At 46.3% G+C, this 19502-nt stretch overlaps 2 protein-coding genes across 3 annotated transcripts in view; both read right to left on the minus strand.

Annotated features, from left to right (window-relative positions):
• Positions 1-322, minus strand: part of KIAA1958 (KIAA1958 ortholog) — a 189704-nt gene extending 189382 nt beyond the window's left edge. For both annotated transcript variants that reach the window (XM_055136537.1, XM_055136545.1), the window contains exon 1: positions 194-322. The gene's annotated coding sequence lies outside the window, so the exon portion shown is untranslated. The remainder of the gene's footprint in view (positions 1-193) is intronic.
• A 9342-nt stretch (positions 323-9664) lies between these two features.
• The window catches only part of HSDL2 (hydroxysteroid dehydrogenase like 2), a 71518-nt gene continuing 61680 nt past the window's right edge, over positions 9665-19502 (minus strand). The window contains exons 10-11 of the mRNA XM_055123653.1: positions 16712-16840; positions 9665-10245 (exon numbers count right to left, since the gene is read on the minus strand). Of these exons, the coding sequence (XP_054979628.1) occupies positions 10133-10245; positions 16712-16840 (242 nt within the window). The 3' untranslated portion in view covers positions 9665-10132. The remainder of the gene's footprint in view (positions 10246-16711; positions 16841-19502) is intronic.

Below are 19502 nucleotides of genomic sequence, written 5' to 3' on the forward strand. Positions count from 1 at the left end.
AGACAAAAGGAGGATTCGGCCGGGTCACAGCGCGGCCGCCCAGGGGGAGGCAGCGCGCCCCGCCGCGCGACCGCCCCCCACACAAAGGGGCTCTCCCGGCCCGGGGGATGGGGGGCGGCGGGGGTGGGGGGTGGGTGGGGGGAAGCCCGCGTCGGCGCGCGCGTCCCCGCCCCGCGCGCGGCTTCGCACCCACCTGCAGGTGTCTGTGCGTCTGTCCATAGGAACGCGGGCGGCGCGAGGGCCTGCGGGGAGCCGGGCGGTCCGGGCTGGACGGGGCGGGCCGGGGCGGAGGGAGGCCGGGCGAGCGCGGCCCGGGGGCCGGCGCGGGCAGGCGAGGGGCGCGGGGGAGCGGGCGCCGCGCGGACGGCGGGCGGGGGCGCGGGCCGGGCCGGAGGGGGGCGGGGGGGCGGGGGCGCCAGCCTGGCTCGGCCGACCGGCGCGCGCCGCTCCGTGCGCCCCGGGCTCCGCGCGCCCGGCTCGGAGCGCGGCGGGCGGGGGGGCGGGGCGCGGCGGGGCGGGGCGGGGCCGGCGCGCGCGGGGCGGGGGCTCGGACCCCAGGCTCCAGCCGGCACCGGAAACGCGCCGCGGTCCGCGAGACCCACAGGAAGTGGGGGGGAGACGCCTCCCACGGCGCGCTCCGAGCCTCGCGGGCGTCGCTGCCCGCAGGGCCGGGCGGGCACTTCTCGGCGGCCGCTCCCCCCCTCCCGCCCGCCCTCCACGCGCGCCGCCCCGCGACAGGTGTGGACTCCTCCCCCCACCACGGTCCCCGCCAGGGGCCCGGGAAGTGGACGGCCGCCCCCGTCGGGCCACGCGTCCCCCCCCACCGCCCCCGCGGCCGCGCCGTAGAGCCCCGCCGGAACGCTAGGAGCAGCCCCCAGCGGGAACCCGCTCCCCCGTGCTGGTCAGCAGTGACACCGATCGAAGCCACCCAGGAAGTGGCCTCGACCGCCGGGCAGGTGCGGGCGCAGCCGCCACCCCACAGACGTGCACCCACGGGCGCCGTGGCTGGTGGAAGTTCTCCCCTAACTGCGTACAACTGTCGCGCCCTGCCCGTGGGGGAGCGGGCCCGCTTTCTACTTCTTGGAGCACCCCAAGCCCAAATCCTGCTGAGGGGGGGTTGTCCCCCAAATGTGATTCCAAGTGGCCGTCCGCCCCTCTCTTTATTTCACCCGGCCAGTAAGTGCTGCCGGGAGTTTGCCCTCGGTTGGCGGGTGTGAATGAACTTCGCAGTCGAAAGCTCTGTGCCGGGAGCTTGGCCATTTTATGGATGTGGACGCGGACACGCAGAAAACTGCCCAGGATCATTTAGGGAGTCGTTGCTGGAAGGAGCCCAGATTCAGCTTCCCTCCCCACACCCCCCCGCCCCCAGACACACGCAGATCCCGCAGTCTGGCTCCAGCTTCCAAAGTCTAAACTCCTTAACAGCGCTAAATATCTCCAAAAAAAAAAAAATAGTATATAGTAAGCGTGATGAATAATATTCAGAACACGTCTGATTAACCTTACGTGGGCTCATCTTAGTCTTAACCAGCTGTGACAGGGAAACCTAGGGCGCTCCTTTGGAGGTGAGGAAAGAGCTGCTTATGACTAAGCAGAGCTGAACAAAGCACAGTGGATTTTTCAAGCCCCGTTATTTTTATTGAGATAACGGAGTTTTCAAGTTCCCATGAAGTTCTACAGTTGCGAAGCAGCTTTGCCATCCCTATCAGTAGAGCTCCTGTTCCGTCCCAGGGCCTTTCTTGCCCCAACCCTCTTGCAGTCGGCTTGGCTGTTGTGCAGTAGTGACTCAGGATGTGCCTCCCCCCACCGAGGACTCTAATCTTTTGCTGTTTCTTTATACTCATATGAGCGAGGTCATCTGGCATTTATCTTTTTCTTCCTGACTTAGTTAACATAACACCCTCCGGTTTGATTTAGGTTTTGGCAAATTGCATGCCTTTATCTTTTCCCATAGTTGCACGATGTTCCACTATGTATCTGTTTCACAGTCTCTCTCTCACTGTTCTATTGAGTTCAAAGATCTTTCCCCACTCATCTAGTTGTTTCCAGATTTTGCCTATTGTGAATAATGCTGCAATAAACATGGGAGCTGTAGGAACATAGGAGGTATAGAAGGGTGGGAGAGACTGTGCTTCGTAGGAAGTTTGCCACTGGGCGGAGGTGGAGAGGTCAGAAAAGGGACCACTAAGATAAAGATAGAGGGAAGTTGTCATTCTTGCCAAGTACTATGTACTAAAAGGTGGTTTACATGCGGCCGCTTATGCAGTCGCGTGACTGTGAGGATCTGGCCCAGGACAGACCACAGGAATCTATTTAGCTTTCTTAAGATGTTATACAGGAGCCTGCATTCTAGAATAACTTGATTTTCTGCCCCTGAGCAAGGAATTCAGATACAGGCACCCCGGTTCGCAAGAAGGGTGGTGGTCAGACCAGATAACCAGACCCATATCACATGACCCGTATCACAAGACCCAGAACTGCCCCCAGAACCGGGACATTCCTGAATATTGGCGCGAATACTGATCTCTAAAACCATAGGCTAAGGAGTGATGTCCTTTTAAATGGATTGGTTAAGAAAGTTTGCAATATTACAAATCTATTGGGTATGAAATGTGCGGGCTCTGCTGTAACGGCCGGGGAAGGCCTATATAAGATCTCCTTTGAAGAAGCTCGGGGTCTTTGGCCCAACCTGCTGGACCTGCGTGTCCGTGTAGGCGGCTGGATCCTGGCTAGCCAGTCTTACAATAAACCCTGCTTGCTGTTTGCAGTCTCTGGAGTCTCTTTGTCGTTATAGGGAGATCTCGATCCGCGCCCTAACAGTGACCTTTCCTGATATACAAAATATATGCTCAGGAATGGCTCCGCCACCCCTGAGCGTCCATTATCCCAGAGGCACAGAAACCAATCTCAGGATGCAGCGGCTGCTGGCAGTTATACTCCTGGACTCTGAACTAAGATATGGCCCCATGCAGCCCAGGGAGGGGAAGAGTTTCTGTCCCTTGGCCTTTCCCCCCCTAGACAGCATGGCGACCACCACCGTTCAGAACCAGTTGGACAGAGAGGCAGGAGTTTGCAGTGATGGGACGGGATGCATGGGGAATCTTGCGATGGGGGAGGCAGAACCCGCCCTGCCTCCTGCCCAAATGAGACCCCGAGCAGTCACCCATGTACAGCTCCTCTGCTCCTGAACAACCATGATCCCAGCGCCACAGAAACCAATCTCAGAATGCAGCGGCTGCTGGCAGAAATACCTCTGAACTTAATACCAGAATTCCAAATCCGGGCGGCTGCTTTTGCGACCATGCAACATCTTATGCTCTTTGTTACCAACAATAGAAAACATACAATCTAATGATGCCATTCTGACAGGTCTGACTGTTGGGGGGAAGAACTACAGATTATGATAGTGAGTTTCCTGTGGAAAGTTGAATGTAATCAAAATAAGGAAAGAGTAAAGTGAAAATCATCTGCCACATAGGCAGAGGGGGAGTGTGGGGGGGGTATGGTGGAGTTATTGATGGTGGAACATATGCACTGGTGAAGGGATGGGTGTTTGAGCATAGTATGACTGAGACTCGATCCTAAAAGCCCTGTAACTGTTCTCACGGTGACTCAATTAAAAAATAATTTTTTTTTTAAAAAGGTGGTTTAGTGATATGCATGGTACCCTCTCAGTAAGAGTAGTGCAAATCACTGTCACTGTATCACTGTCATCCTGTTGTTCGTTTTACTTGAGTGGGCACCAGTAACATCTCTATTACACTCAGCCCTGAGATTTTAGCAGCCTCTCCTTAAGTCTTTTCCAACGAGTGGAGGCTCTTTCAGGGTTAGGGGAATGAGTCCTATCGTTACTGTTTTTGGCATATCAAATACACAAGTAGCTTGTCAGGCTGCGTGGGCAGAATGATCTCAGTAGCTTGCCAGGCTCTCCAAGAGGTATGTATATATCTGGTACTGTATTTGGAACATGAATACGCCACAGGGAGCTTGTCAGGTTTCTTGAGCGGACAATAGACTCTCGATAGCTTGTCAAATTCTCTAAGAGGGAGAACTAGGCTACTAGGGAGCTTGATTTTATAGTCTCTGGATGTTGGTTGTTGATGGGATTACATGGCGCCAGAGGCAGTTTCTGGGTGTGACCACCTAGCTATAGAAAAACAGGGATCTGGGTGGAGGAGGCCCAGTCCAGACCCAGCAGCTTTGGAGATCTCGGCCTCAGTTCCTCTGCTGATTCCTTCATGCGTGAGGCTCGTCCAAATGTGTGGAGAGTGGCCTTGAGCATGGCTGTGGCTGGGTTCCAGAGGTCTTTAACTGCCAAGGCTCTGCTCAGGACCGGGGGGGGAGGGGGGGACACATCCTGTCCCCTCCGAGGGGCCCTGGTGAAGACAGCCAGATGTGGGAGCAAGAGACTGTGCTGCTCTCTTCCAGTGAGTGCAAATCACAGTGTCTAAAAGAATAAAAGAATAAAAAACTACCTGGCAGTGATGGTGGCTGTGGGGCAGGAGGGACACCTGGGATATTAGTGGAGAGAACTGGATATTGGTGAAGGGGTTGGTGCTCAAAAATAGTACCCCTGGAACTCCATCATGAATAATTGCATAACTTTGTGATTCACATTCAATAAATTAAAACCTTTCAAATAAAAACATAAACCAAAAAAGAACATAGGAGGCATGGTAATATCCTTACAGATTAATGTTTTTGTATTCTTGGGCTTGAAGCACAGGAGAAGAACCACTGGGTCATGTGGATGTTCTATTCTTAATTTTTGGGAGGAGAGGAGATTCTTTGGGGGAGGGAAGATCTCCCAAACAGTGCTCAGGAGTCCCAGGGCCCCTTCCATTGATTCTTGGTTAACTGGGCCTATGGTTCGCTTGGCGGGCCCAAGGATATAGTGAGGCTTGGCCTTGCAAATGCTGGGGATTATCCAGCCACCTTGGAGGTACTTGGAGGCCTTTCGAACCATCCAGTAATGCTCTGTGCAGGGGATCTATCCACAGAGGGCCACATGAAAGCCGGGCATGTTAACCCCTGCACCATCTCTCTGGCCACAGAAAAATGGATTCTGAACACTTTGCTCTGCTAACATTCCTGGCCCATGCTGAATTGGTTTTGTTTGTGTCACTCCCCTAAATACAAATAGTGGGCTATCAAGTGGCAGAGTACTGTTGAGTGACTAATTCTCCTATGGGCTGGAGCCATAGTACAGAGGGTAGGGCATTTGCCTTGCATGCAGCCGGCCGACCCAGGTTCAATTGCTTGGTCCCTTTCGGAGAGCCAGGCAAGCTACCGAGAATATATCACCTGCACGCAGAGCCTGGCAAGCTCCCCGTGGCATATTCAATATGCCAAAAACAGTAACAACAAGTCTCACAATGGAGATGTTACTGGTGCCCGCTTGAGCAAATTGATGAGCAATGGGATGACAGTTGACAGTAACAATGGTACACTCCCAAAGGTGCTCAATGATTACTATTGGATCTGTGTTCAGAGCCTGGCAGCACATGGTCTGGGGGGTCCAACCCAAGTCTGCTGCATGCAAGGTACCCCTCTTCTCTCTCTTCAGCCCTGGATGTTTAAAATAATTTGTAACAGTGTAAGATAATTTTAATATGTATCCAGGATCTGGGCAAGAGACTCTATTGCTCTCTTCTGGGACCTTGGTTTTATAGTCTCTGGATGTTGGAGGTTGGTGGGATTACACAGCAGCGGGGCAGTTTCTGAGTGTGACCGCCTAGCTACTGGAAAATGGGGGATCTGGGTGGAAGAGGCCCAGTCCTGATCTGAGCAGACTTGGAGATCCACACACATGGGTTCTTCTGCCAGTTCCTTCATGCATGAGGCTCGTCCAAGCTTGTGGAGAGTGGCCTTGAGCATGGCTGTGACTGGGTTCTGGAGCTATTCTCGGCTACCAGGGTTCTGCTCAGGGCGGGGAGGGAAAATCAAGAGTCTCTTGCTCCTGCTCCTGGCTGTCTTCACCAGCACCCCTTGGAGGGGGCAGGTTGAGTTTCCTTCCCCACCCAGAGCAGCACTCAGGGATGACTCCTGGTGGTCTTGGGGTACTGGCGATCAAGCAGCAAGCAAGGTAAGCACCCTGCCCTCCATGCTCTGTCCCCAGTTTAGCAATTTATTATAAAATTTAACTTTTTTTTTTTTTTTTTTGCTTTTTGGGTCACACCTGGCGATGCACAGGGGTTACTCCTGGCTCTGCACTCAGGAATTACTCCTGGCGGTGCTCAGGGGACCATATGGGATGCTGGGATTCGAACTTGGGTTGGCCGCGTGCAAGGCAAATGCCCTACCCGCTGTGCTATCGCTCCAGCCCCAAAATTTAACATTTTATTTTACATTCCAGCTATTCTTTCTTCCCACGTTTTGCTATCCTAAGAACCCAAAGTCCTTACCCATTTTTACTACTCTAAAAATGTAATTTCCTTTTGTTTAGATGTTGTATAAGCTCAAGTTCTTACTCCCTTTGAGTTCTGAGTGCTCCCAGAAAGATGTGCAATAAGCATGCTAATGAACTTTTTTTTTCTTGTTAACCTTTTGTTAGTCTAAGTCACAGGATGGGATTGAGAATTTAGACAGGCAGATGTATAAAAATAAAATGAAAACGCGCGGGCGAGGGAAGGGACGCCTCACCACACTGAGCCAGGCACAGGGCCTAGGGCAGCCGCTGTCTCTCCCGCCACCCGAGTTCGGTAGCCTCCGGCCGCTTCCCCCACCCTGGGGAGGTTGATGGCTATGATGTGGCAGGCGAAGGAAGGAATGGAGCCAAGATGGTTGGTCTCACTTGCAGTTTATTCCAATCTTCCCTCTATACACTCCCCCTCACCTTCTCTCCGAACCCCTTTTTATTGATCATGGCCCTTCCAAAGGGCGCAATACATTGATGTCACCAAAGGCACTAAAAGATATTACAGGAAGAACATTGAGGCAACATAATTCTCTTGTATCTGCAGGTCGTTAATCTAGGCCCCCGGAATGAAGATACAAAACCAAAACTGAAGCTTTCATTGGGCTGAAAGCACTTGGATTTACATCCCAAAGACCGGGCTAGGCCAGAGCCTGGAATCTACAATGTCAAGTCAGGCCTGGCTAGCACCTAAAATCTGCATGTCAAAGATCAGCTAGGCTTCTGTGACAAAAGGGAAACTGCCTCTGAAATTAACTCCAGATGGCAGCTGGAAAAGGGGAAATATTCCAACAGGCAGAGAAAAAAAACACTTAAAACTGTGACCCCCTTCCCAATATTATATAATCTTTTGTTAATTAGAAGTTTTATGTTTTAGGGGCCAGAGTGATAGCACAGCGGGTAGGGCATTTGCCTTGCACACGGCCAACACTTGGGTTCAGTCCCCAGCATCCCATATGGTCCCCCAAGCACCACCAGGAGTAATTCCTGAGTGCAGAGCCAGGAGTAACCACTGAGCAATGCTGGGTATGACCAAAAAAGAAGAAAAACTAACAAGTTTTATGTTGTAGTAACCAGAACCCAGGATTCTAATCTCACAATATTTCCTACTTTAAATTTCCCCAAAACTCTGCTATCACTTGAAGAAGGCAGAGAAAGGATTGGGGGTGGGGGTAAGCTTCAGTAGGGAGGGGCCAGCTGCCCGCTGACCAGAATCTATGGTAGAACTTCCTGGGAGCCTCTGAGGGAGCGCTAAGGCCCCCACCAGGGAATGGGGATGTGAGGTCTTGTCACGATGATGGCTGTGGTGGGGAATTTTGGATGGTCAAGACTGAATCATTTGAGTCTTAGGTATCTTTTCCCACCTGTTTCTTCAGTAGTCAATACACATGCCACTTAGCGTTATGATTCTAGTATTAGTCTCTAAACGGTCCAGATTGCTCTGTTGTGTAAGGCATGATAAGTTTAGGGATTGGGAGAGGAAGGAAATACACTGAGCAATTATTTTTAAGTAAAAATGGAAAGAGCTTTCTCTCTCTCTCTCTCTCTCTCTCTCTTTTTTTTTTAAGCAAGCAAGCCATTCTATTAGTTTGCACAGGTTGCCATAACAAAATACCAGACTGGGTGGCTAAACCAAGAGACGTTTATTTTGCACAGTTCTGGAGACTATCAAGGAGGCAGATCTGGTTTCCTCTGAGGCCTGCCTTCCTGCGGCATCTTCGTATGTTCTTGCTGTCTCTGCTCGTCCCCGGCTACTTTTGGGTCCAAATACATTCATCTTGCAAGGACATCCATTCAGACTCAAAAAGGGCAACCCTAAAGGCCTAATTTTATTTTTTTTAAATTTATTTATTTTTAAATTAGTGAATCACGGTGAGGATACAGTTACAGATTTATACATTTTTGTGCTTGTGTTTCCCTCAAAGTTCAAGAACCCATCTCTTCACTAGTGCCCATTCTCCATTCTCCACCCAAATAAACCCAGCATCCCTCCCACACCCCCAATCCCATCTCCCCCCATCCCACCCTGCCACTGTGGCAGGGCATTCCCTTTTGTTTTGTCTCTCTCTAATTAGGTGTTGTGGTTTGCAACAAAGGTGTTGAGTTAATGGCCTAATTTTAAGTTAATTGCCTTTTTGAAGGTCTAACTTTGGGTGGGAGAGATAGCTCAGTAAGCTTTGCATGCAAGGGGTGAGGTGTGGGTGTCCTGGATCCATCCTGAGCACTGCTTGCTCCACTGCCAAGAGTGACCTCTGATGGGACCGAACTGGGAGTGGCCCTCAAAGGCCATGTGCTGTGGACCAAAAGCCCAAGAAAAAAAAAAAGTAATAGTTACCAAGTTAAATAAAGGTCTCACCTTAAAAAAAAGAACTTCATTCTATGGTGGAATATGGGCACTGGTGAAGGGATGGTGTTTGAATATTGTATAACTGAGACATAAACCTGAAAATTGTGTATCTTTCCACATGGTGATATAATAAAAATTAAAAAAAAAAAACCTCATTCTGGAGCTAGAGAGTCAATACAGTGGGTAGGCCGTCCCTAGGTCCCAAGCCTGACACCTCCTCTAAGCACTGCCAGGAGTAATCTCTGAGTGCAGAGCCAGGGGTAAGTCCTGAGCACTGCCGGGCATGGCCCAAAAACAAACAATACGGCAACAACAAAAATAGATAGCTTTTCTTTCCACTTTGGAGAAGTTCGTATTCTCTCTTGAACACATACTTCTTTCTTTCACTACCTTATATCTTTCTAAGTAAAATTCGTTCAATAAAAACTATCTTGAGGGTCTGGAGCCATAGTATAACAAGTAGGACATTTGCCTTGCAAGTGGCCAACCCAGGTTAAATTTCCAGTATCCCATATGGTCCCTGAGCCCTGCCAGAAGTGACCCCAGAGCATAGAGCAGGGAGTAAGCCATAAGAACCACCAACTGCATGGGGAAAAAAAATTTTTCCTTCACTAGAAAAAAAAAAAAAAAGCAGAGCTACATTCTTAGGTACTAGGGACTAGGACTTCCATATATCAATTTATTCTCACAGGCATAAATTCAGCCTGCAACAACCATCAATTTTAATGGTTTTAAAGCACTGTGACCAAGTGCATACTTCTGAAGGGATATGAATTTATTTTAGTGTCTTAAAACAGAATGCATACTGCAATTAGCTGATTTACATTAGTAATATTTTCTCATAGGTAAATTACACCTGGAAAGCTAGTTAACAAAAATAAAAACTCCTTAGTCCTCACAAATAATACTAAGTAGTTTATTATGTGAGTTCTATAAAAAATGCACTGAAGATCTTCTTTAAAATATATAAAATGTCATTAAGATTTTTATTAGTATATAGTCAAACATTTAGAAACAAACTAGTCTCATTTTACATAAGAAGCTTTGAAAAGAGCCAATTTTACTGTTTGACCTTGATTAATCAAAATACTTTTTCTAGAGGAAGGCATTAAAAGAGGTTCAGAGGGCAAAACTTAACAAAATATAAATCACAAGTGTCTTTGAAATCCACTTAATGAAACTTACATTTGATTAGGCAATTGTTTTAATTAAAATTTCAAGTCTTATAGGTACAGAAATTCTATTCTTTTTTCCAGAACAAACATGCATATCCTTATAATACATTGGGGAAGAAAACAAACATTAGATTTTAACTGCTGAGCCCTTTTACTTTTTTGAGCTTAGTGATCAACATATTTTTCTCTTTTCCTTCACAACTTGGCATTCATCTGATTCATTAGTTTCTCCAATTTGATTGCCAGGGACATGTTTCCTTTTATCTTCAATTTTCCAGACATGAATGCCATTGTTGGTTTAAGTTTCCCTAAAATGAGAAAAAGAGAGAGAAAAATAGTATGTATGGGTGCCCACAGGGATACCACTGTAAGCAAGCATACATTATACAAGGAATATCCTTGAGTCTGATAAACTTTGGAAGCATAGAAATTCCTATTACAGCAATTTTTTTTATTAATATCTTGGGAATCCCAATTTCTGGAGTCAGATGATATTTACAAGAGGAGAGAGTGAATACAACAACAAAAGCCAGAAAACTATTACAGCAAAAAGCTAAAGATGCAAAATTTATATATTAGTTATAATTTCTAAAGGATACACAGTCTGAAGTAAACTATACACATCCTTGAGTTGAGATAATTTTCCAATTTGTTACAGGTCATTAAACTTTTAGCCATTCAAACTTAAATTTTTAAAACTTACATGATATAAATGCATACAATACTGTTAGTAAATCATTACTCAAAGTATAATAAAGGGGTACAAGAACACATTGTTATTATTTCAACCACAGAAATGCCAATATGAAAAAGAGTATTCAAAAAGAAGCATAGTTAATAATAACATAAGACAAACCAGAGCCAGTTGTATGCAGGCAACTGCCTCACCTCTTGTATTATCTCTGGTCTAGGAGCCAACTACCTTTATTGCTACTCTTACTGCAGTGATAATCCAGGGCACCAACACACTAATACTAGTGTGAGGAACCTGAGTCAGAGACTTTCAAAACCCGGTGCAGCAGACTCTCAGTTACAGGTCCCTGTGCTATACTGTGGCAATTTATACATAGTTGCCAACTTATACATAAATTATACTTATCTCCAAAAGGCACAATATGTATCTGATGCATTAGTCAACTTCCACTGAGCCAAACACAGGCCCTTTGCAGAGAGAAAAAGTATTTTATATATACTGAGATATTTAAATTATTCCATGATATTGTATTTTAGACTATGGTTATGGATCAAAAGGGTCCAGCCTACTCTGTTTCATGAATAAACTGAGTTGTACACTGTTTTATAGAAACCACTTATTAAAATACCCAACTTTACAAATATTGGATTAAGAGATACTGGCTATTTATCGAAAAGACATAAAGGTCTTTACTCTTTGGAGGAATCAAACAGCCCCTCCAAAACCTTAGACGCTGGCGTGTGGGTACCCTTCAGCTGAGAACTGGCTCCCCGCTGTCTGTCACTCCAGAGAAGCCCAGCACTCTGGGTCTGAGTGAGGTGCACCCAACCTCCAATCGGCTCTTCAGAACCCCACCCATGAGGAAGAATGGATAGCAAAAGACCCAAAATTTTAAAAGCAGAAACAGATACAATTGATTTGTAGGAAACATAAATGAAGACCCAGTCTGCCATAGAGGCAGGCAGGGGTGGGAGGTGGGTGAAAAGGGTGGGAAGAAAACTGGGGACACTGGTGATAGGAAATGACACTGGTGGAGGGATGGGTGTTGGAACACTGACTGGAATGCAAACATGCAATCATGAACAGCTTTGTAACGCTCTCTCATGGTGAGTCTATTTAAAAAACTGAAGGAACAGGGGCTGGAGCAATGGCACAGCAGGTTGGGTGTTTGCCTTGCAGGCAAACCAGGTTCAATTCCCAGCATCCCATTTGGTCCCCTGAGCACTGCCAGGAGTCATTCCTAAGTGCATGAGCCAGGAGTAACCCCTGTGCAATGCTGGGTGTGAACGGGGGGGAAAAAATAAAGAAGGAACAGAATAAAACTGAAGCAAATGAAAGGTAAATAATTCCATACTTCATATCACTGGGAGGGGCATAGCTGGTAGTGCTCAGGGCTTCCTCTTGGCTTTGGGCTCGGGTATCACCCCTTGCCGTGTTCAGGGAACCATATGTGGTACCAGGGATTAAACTGGACCAGCCTTGTGCAAGGCAAATGCCCCATCCACTCTCTGGATCCCAAATTCATAAATACGATATAACAGCAATGTATCAAAAGCAGGACGGTGGGGAAGAGAGAAGGAGCACAGGAAGGAGGAGGAGGAAGAGGAGGAAGAGGAGGATAGAAAGGACAGAGACAGTATAAGAAGGGGTAAGAAATGGAGTAGAGTAAGGAAGGAGAAGAGGGCAAAGGAGAACAAACAATGACAAAACAAGAAGGAGCTCTTGGAAATTAAATTTTGATACAAAATAATGAATGCATCAGGAAAGAGATATTGCAGATAATCTAGTCATAAAACTTTTTCTCTTTTAATGCCCCAATAATCTTTAGAAAGTTTATTCTCAGTATATTAAAAAAAACTAATATAATGTCAGGACTAAGAACGTGAATCTGGGACAGAGTTAGTAGAGGGGGTAAAGTGCTTGCTTTGCATAGGACTGTATGACATAGGTTGGATCCCTGGTACCACCTGGCTGGAGTGGATGTTTTGCATGAGGGAATCCCATTTCAATCCCTGGCATTGCATGCTCCTCTGAGCTGCTGAGAGCAACCCCAAAGCACTGGGTATGGCCCCCAAACCAAAAATAGAATAACAATATAATAAGATAAAAAATGAAATGAGGAGCTGGAGTGACAGCACAACCAAACAGGTAGGGCTTTTGCCTTGCATGTGGCCAACCTGGGTTCAAATCCCAGCATTCCATAAGGTCCCCGAGCACCGCCAGGGGTAATTCCTGAGTACAGAGCCAGGAGTGATCCCTGTGCATTGCCCGGTGTGACCCAAAAAGCAAAAAAAAAAAAAAAAAGAGAGAGAGAGAAAGAAATGAGATGTGAATATTTGTATTATTTGAGCTTAAACACTACCAGGCAGCCTTTAATATTTGTATTACATATGCCCATTATATAATATATACACAACGACCATAATTCCATATACACACAATCTAAGTGCTGGGTTTGAAAACCTGCTTATTGCTGTGCACATCTATTCCAATGAAGAACAGCCCAGCACTTCAAAACACCCACATTAGTTTCTATCTATTCTAATGGGAGGAAATTGGGCAATTAGTTCCAGGAAAAAGAAAAGTTCTCTTTGAGAAGAAGCATAATAATTGTATATTATTTGACTCAGCAAGCAAACTATTCCAGAATCATAATAATTTAAAAGAGTATAGATTTAAAGCACAAATGGTAAAATACCTCTGTGGAGGGGCTATCTATCGTAAATACCTACATGACAGGAGGCAAAACAGAAACACAGAGCTGTCTCTCAGAGCTGTGAGAGACAGAAGTCTCACCAGTATTTTAGATCAGTGAATGTAAAGAAAATAGCTAGTTGTAAAATACAGCACTGAGAAACACAATGACACTGAGTAACAAGGAGTTAAATATTGGAAGAAATACCCAAAAATACCTAAAGGAGATTACTTGTGGGAGAGGGCACTGTCACTGTCATCCCATTGCTCATCAATCTGCTTGAGTGGGCACCAGTAATGTCTCCATTGTGTGACTTGCTACTGTTTTTGGCATATCGAATACACCACGGGGAGCTTGCCAGGCTCTGCCAGACCAAGAAAACTACTTTCTTAAGATGCAGGTTTAAATCTCATATTGAAAAAATATACATCTAAAGGGGCCAGAGCGATAGTATAGGAAGTAGGCCTTGCACACGACCAACCCAGATTCAATTCCCTGAGTCTGCGAGGAGTGATCCCTGAGCATCACCCCAAAACCCAAACCCAAACCCAAACTAAACCAAACAAAAACCCAAAACCAAAACCTTAAGATGTTTTTTTCTTCCTTTTTTTTTTTTTTTTTTTGGCTTTTTGGGTCATACCTGGCAACACTCAGGGGTTACTCCTGGCTCTGCAGTCAGGAATTACCCCTGGCGGTGCTCAGGGGACTATATGGGATGCTGGGAATCGAACTCGGGTTGGCCACGTGGGAGGCAAATGCCCTACCCGCTGTGCTATTGCTCCAGCAAGATGTTTATTTCTTAAATTGTGTATTTTAAAAAACTTAATCTTTTTAGGGGGCTCACCCTGCAGTGCTCAGGGTTTATTGCCGGCCCCAGGCTTAGGGGCCACTCTCTGCTGTGCTCAAGAGAAAATGTGCTTCTGAGATTCAAACCTGGGGCTCCAATATGCAGAGCATGTGCTCAGTCCTCGGAGGTCCCCTCAGGCCTGACTCGTTAGTTACTTGCAGTCCTCACTTTGTGGACGGACCTCCTCTCGTTTAGTGGACAGACCTCCTCTAGTTGCAGGAGGACATCCACAGGACAAGAGAAGTGGGGGGGGAAATGCACTTATTGTCAGCATATGATACATAAATAAAATGCAAGTACAGGAAGCCACTTGATGGTGGACTCCTAGTGACCTAGGGCAGTGATGGAGAGCCTGACACTTTGGTGGTGGTGGTGGAGGTGCATTCACTTTGCCCACCCCAAACAGAAACATTTATACTATTGTAACCATGTTATTCCAGTAATAATAAAAGTAATGATTTTTGTTTGGTTTTGGGTCATACCTGGTGATGCTCAGGGGTTACTCTTGACTCTGCAACCAGGAAATTATTCCTGGTGGTTGTGCTCAGGGGACCATATAGCATGCCGGGAATTAAACCTGGGTTGGTCGTGTGCAAGACAAACACTGCTGTCCTATCATTCTGTCTCCAATACATTTTTTTTTAATTAAAAAAAAATCACTTTTTTTTTTTTTTTAACCTTATAGGGTAGAATAGCATAATGACTTAAAGAACAGGAGCCTTGGGAGTTTGACTGGATTCAAATCATGGCTCCAACAGCTGATTACTCCATCTGTCACCTGCTTTTTTTTTAATTTTACATATAATTCAAGACCTCAGTTTCCATTTTCATAAAATGGAGAGAAGAATTTATCTCAAAGCACTGTTGGAAATATTGCTCAATACATAGCAATTAAATAATAAATGTTACCTCTAAGTATTGTGATTTTAATTTATAAACTTATAATAAATTTTCATTTTAAATGATCTTTAAGTTCACAATATAACATATTTGTAAGAGCCAAATTTACCAAAATTCCATGAAACATCTGTGGCTCCCTTATGACTTTGTTTCCTTCCTAATGCAACCCAAAACCCTTTACCACCCCCTCACCCCATTCATATGATTTTCATCTGTGGTCCTATTGGAATATTCTGGGGCCCTGATATCAAGGGCCATATAATCCCCAGTTGAGAAGTGCTGGTCTAGCATGTCTAAAAAGCACTGTCTACGTTTTATGAAGAAATTGTTTTTTAAAAACTAAAAGGTATCTTACAATATTAAAATGATTATTCATTAATATTAAAAGATATTACAATCCGGGCTAGAGAGATAATAAGGCAGATAAGGTTCTTGTCTTGCATGCATCTGACTGGAGTTCGATTCCCGGAATCTGTAGAGTGAGTACTAAGCCCTGAACACAGCCAGGTGTGGCCCAACCTCCACTAAATATATATATATATATATATATATATATATATATATATATATATATATATATATGTGTGTGTGTGTGTGTGTGTATTTATTGAAACTCATCTTTCAGCACTGCAATAAAAATATAATCTTCCAGGGTTAAAGAGATAATACAGCAGCTAAGGCGATTGCCTTGCATGCAGCCAACCTGGGTTCAATTCCAGGCATCCCACACGGTCCCCAAGCAATACCAAGTGTAATTCTGTGCCTCACTGGGTGTGGCCCGCCCCCTCCAAAAAAAGACCCAAGAATTTTCCCGTGTATTTTCTAATGTTTATGCTATAAATATTTAATGCTATAATATAAAAAAGAGAAAAGTTGAAGAAACCTCTGCCATTACTATGATTTACAGACTGGTTCCCGTAATACTACACTGTGATACCCAATAACTGAAGATTAAAACAAAAGACTAAACATATTTATAAGAACAGAAGTTCTAGAGTGTTACAGTGTTCTAAAGTGCTGCTTGTAGTATGTGTGTTAATTAACTTAACATTTGGAGTTGTGCTCTCAGTAGGAAGCAGAGTGGGGAAGCACTCTTTCATTTATCCCCGCAGCTAGAAGCTCACGGACAGAACTGAAAATTACACACAAGGTTCTTTTGTTGAGGGATTCCAAGAAAGCATAGCGCGAGGCCCCTCTATGTCATGTCCGGCAAAGCTGAGGCAAGACTGTCCTCTCAGAAGAGGAGTTGCAGCTGAATCTGGTGTTGCCTGTGTCCAAGGAATTACTGGGAATTATACGTTAGCCAGACTAGAGAAATGAAACCCATGGGAAAGTCCTTAGGAATTATTTCCCCGGTCCCAACACTATCTTACTAACAAACTCTGACATGTGTTCCCCATTTATTAGACGAAGTAAAGATAAGAGTGAGAACTGTCTTTCCAAGAGTCTGTGCTCAACATCATTAGCTGCTAGGACTTTACTACTCACGCCTTTACGAGGCTTGATTCTTCTGTAAAATAAAGCAAAATAAAACCAAATTTTCAAGGAATTTGAAAACTGAGTTTTCAAGGAGCCAAAATTTCAAGGCAGCCCATTTTCTGTGAGCACTCAGTAAAACCAGCCAAATTGAAAACTTACCTGTAAACATTTTTACAAAATCATCAGTAGACATACTCATCACCACATCTGCCCGGTCGGAGGGTTCTCCGGAGCCAACGTCCCCACCCTTGTTTTTCAGATCCAAAAACCACTTTCCCCCATCTTCACCTGCATTAAAGACAAAAGGAATAATCAATAAATGCCAAAGAAACCCTGTGCATCTTAAACTTAATACTGGCCTCTATCAGAATCATGTGAGGTAATGCTGTTTCCCAGGTTAAAAATCCTCAGCTCAGGACCACAGTCAGCAAATAGCACGGTTCTTCTGAAAAAAGAATGGAGAGAGAAATGTGGAGCCAGGGCAGCCTAACCGGTGTTGAGATGGAAAAGTCAAGCAAGAAGCAGCGAGAAGAGGAAGTAGCAGAGAAGGGAAGGAAGGATTGGTATGAGTGGTATCAGCTGAACCCTGGAGGCATCAGAAGCAGAATCTGACTTTATCTTACAGGATATGCCATGGAAGGGGAATGACCTAAAGGCTTATATTTTAGGGCTGGAGCGACAGCACAGCAGGGAGGGCGTTTGCCTTGCACATGGCCAACCCGGGTTCGAGTCCTCCATCCCTCTCGGAGAGCCCGGCAAGCTACAGAGGGTATCCTGCCCGCACGGCAAAGCCTGGCAAGATACCCGTGGTATATTCAATACGCCAAAAACAGAAATAAGTCTCACAACGGAGACATTACTGGTGCCCGCTTGAGCAAATTGATAAGCAACGGGATGACAATGACAGCGACAGTGACAGTTTGTGAGGAAAGGGCTGGGAGCACACCTGGATCTGTGCTCAGGAGACCATGTGGCTTTTAAAAATTTTTCCACTTGTGGGTCAGAGATAGGACATCAGATAAGGCATCTGCCTTGACCCAGGTTCAATCCTGAGCCTCTCCAGATGTGGCCCCAAAATAATATGTACCTTTTATGCTTATGACAACCACCACCCTTTCCCTCCCATGCTTTTATTTTGTTAAACCAGATAGTGCTCAGGGATTACTCTTGGCTCTGCACTCAGGGATCACTCCTGGTAGTGCGCAGGGTAGCATTTGTAGTGCCAGGAATCGAACCCAAGTCAGTCACATGCACAGCACGTGCTCTGCTGCTGTACTATCTCTTCGGCCCATTCCGAGATTCTTAAACTGTCTGCTGTGACCTCACATGGGCCACATAATGAAATGTGAGAGCTGGGGAAAAAATGTGGCAACAGTAAAAAATTTCTGAACACAGTCATGTTGGATTTTAGCCCAGCATATGGCTGAGAGCTGCCAGGGGTGACCCCTGAGCACAGAGCCAGGAGTAAGACCTCCAACCCACCCCACCTCCGAAATATATGGAACAGACTGAGAATGCTAAAATACCATGGGGACAGAGGTGGAAGAGAAGGTACCAATTTTTTGGTTTGTTTGTTTTTCCTTAGGGCGACACCCAGTGGTCCTCAGAGCTGACTTTTGGCTTTGCACTCAGGGATCACTCCTGGCGGGCTCAGAGGACCATAGGTGGTGCCAGGGATCAAACTGGGGTTGGCCACGTGCAAGGCACAATCTCCCCAGTCCCTAGAAAGCACCATTGGTAGCATAAGACCCTGAGGAGGGCGGAGGAAATGGGATTTAGAGCCTCACTACTCAATGTGTGATCCACGGTCTATGCTACTTTCATCCCCCATGAGAAATGCAGAGTTCAGACCTCCCTTCATGTAGAGTCTGCATTTTCCCATGATCCCAGGGGGCCTGCGTGAGCCTTAGAGGCACTGATGGAGACACACTGATGGAGAGCTGGGTCTGGCCTCAGGAGGCAGCAAGTTGCAGCAGAGTCTGCAGGCCTCCATCAGCTTTGCGAGAGTGGAGGCGTGACGAGTGGCTGAGGCCAGCAAGGCAGTGGTGACGGGAGAGGAGGAGATGGGAGCATGGCAGAACACTCAGACAACAGTTACTGTGACGGAGAGGCAGTGAGTGGGCCAGGGCAGCACAGAAATCTGAGGCACTCCTAGTCCCCCACGGACGAGGAGCAACGATGAATTTTTGCCCATACAGGTCCACTGGGTGACGTGCCCTGTTTAGTTTTCAATCATCCCTCCAGCGTGACGTAGCTGCCTGGATACAAGCTGTCGGGCAATCAGATGGTCTGCTTCACTTAAAACCAGGGTTCTGGCAGGCGGCAGAGAACAACAGGTGGCTTAGGAAGTGCAGGGCTGTGTTTCTCAAGGAGGAACCATATGTACCCCCATCTGCGGGCCGCAAGGATATTCCAAGGGGGGCACAAGTGAAAATCGTGCACATAAGGGGTCATGGCATGAAGACTAGGGAGCCAAGTGGTAAGAGAGGAAGGTCACAGGCAGGAAACGAGGCTGGAAGGGGTCACAGTCAGGAAAAGGTCAACGGACACTGGTTTAGGCAGGGAGAATAAAGCAATGGATGAAGGAGTCTAAGGTAGAGAAGGAAGTAAAAGCAAGAAGAGCCTGATGGATTAAAATAAAGTAGAAAACACAAAGGATAAAAGAACAGATCACCTCAATATTTGCAATGGAACTGGGGTAGTTTTTAAAACCATTATTGACATGTGTAAATACTGTATTTAAAAAAATTGATATATATTTTTTATTTTGGGGTCACACCCAACAATGCTCAGGGGTTACTCCTGGCTCTATACTCAGGAATTACTTCTGGCAGTGCTCGGGGGACCATATGGGATGCCGAGAATTGAACCCGGGTCGGCAGCATGCAAGGCAAATGCCCTACCCACTGTACTATCGCTCCAGCCCCAACTTGGTAGGTTTTAAAAAAAC

The sequence above is a fragment of the Sorex araneus genome, chromosome 1 (assembly GCF_027595985.1).
Source record: "Sorex araneus isolate mSorAra2 chromosome 1, mSorAra2.pri, whole genome shotgun sequence".
Classification (NCBI taxonomy): Eukaryota; Metazoa; Chordata; class Mammalia; order Eulipotyphla; family Soricidae; genus Sorex; species Sorex araneus.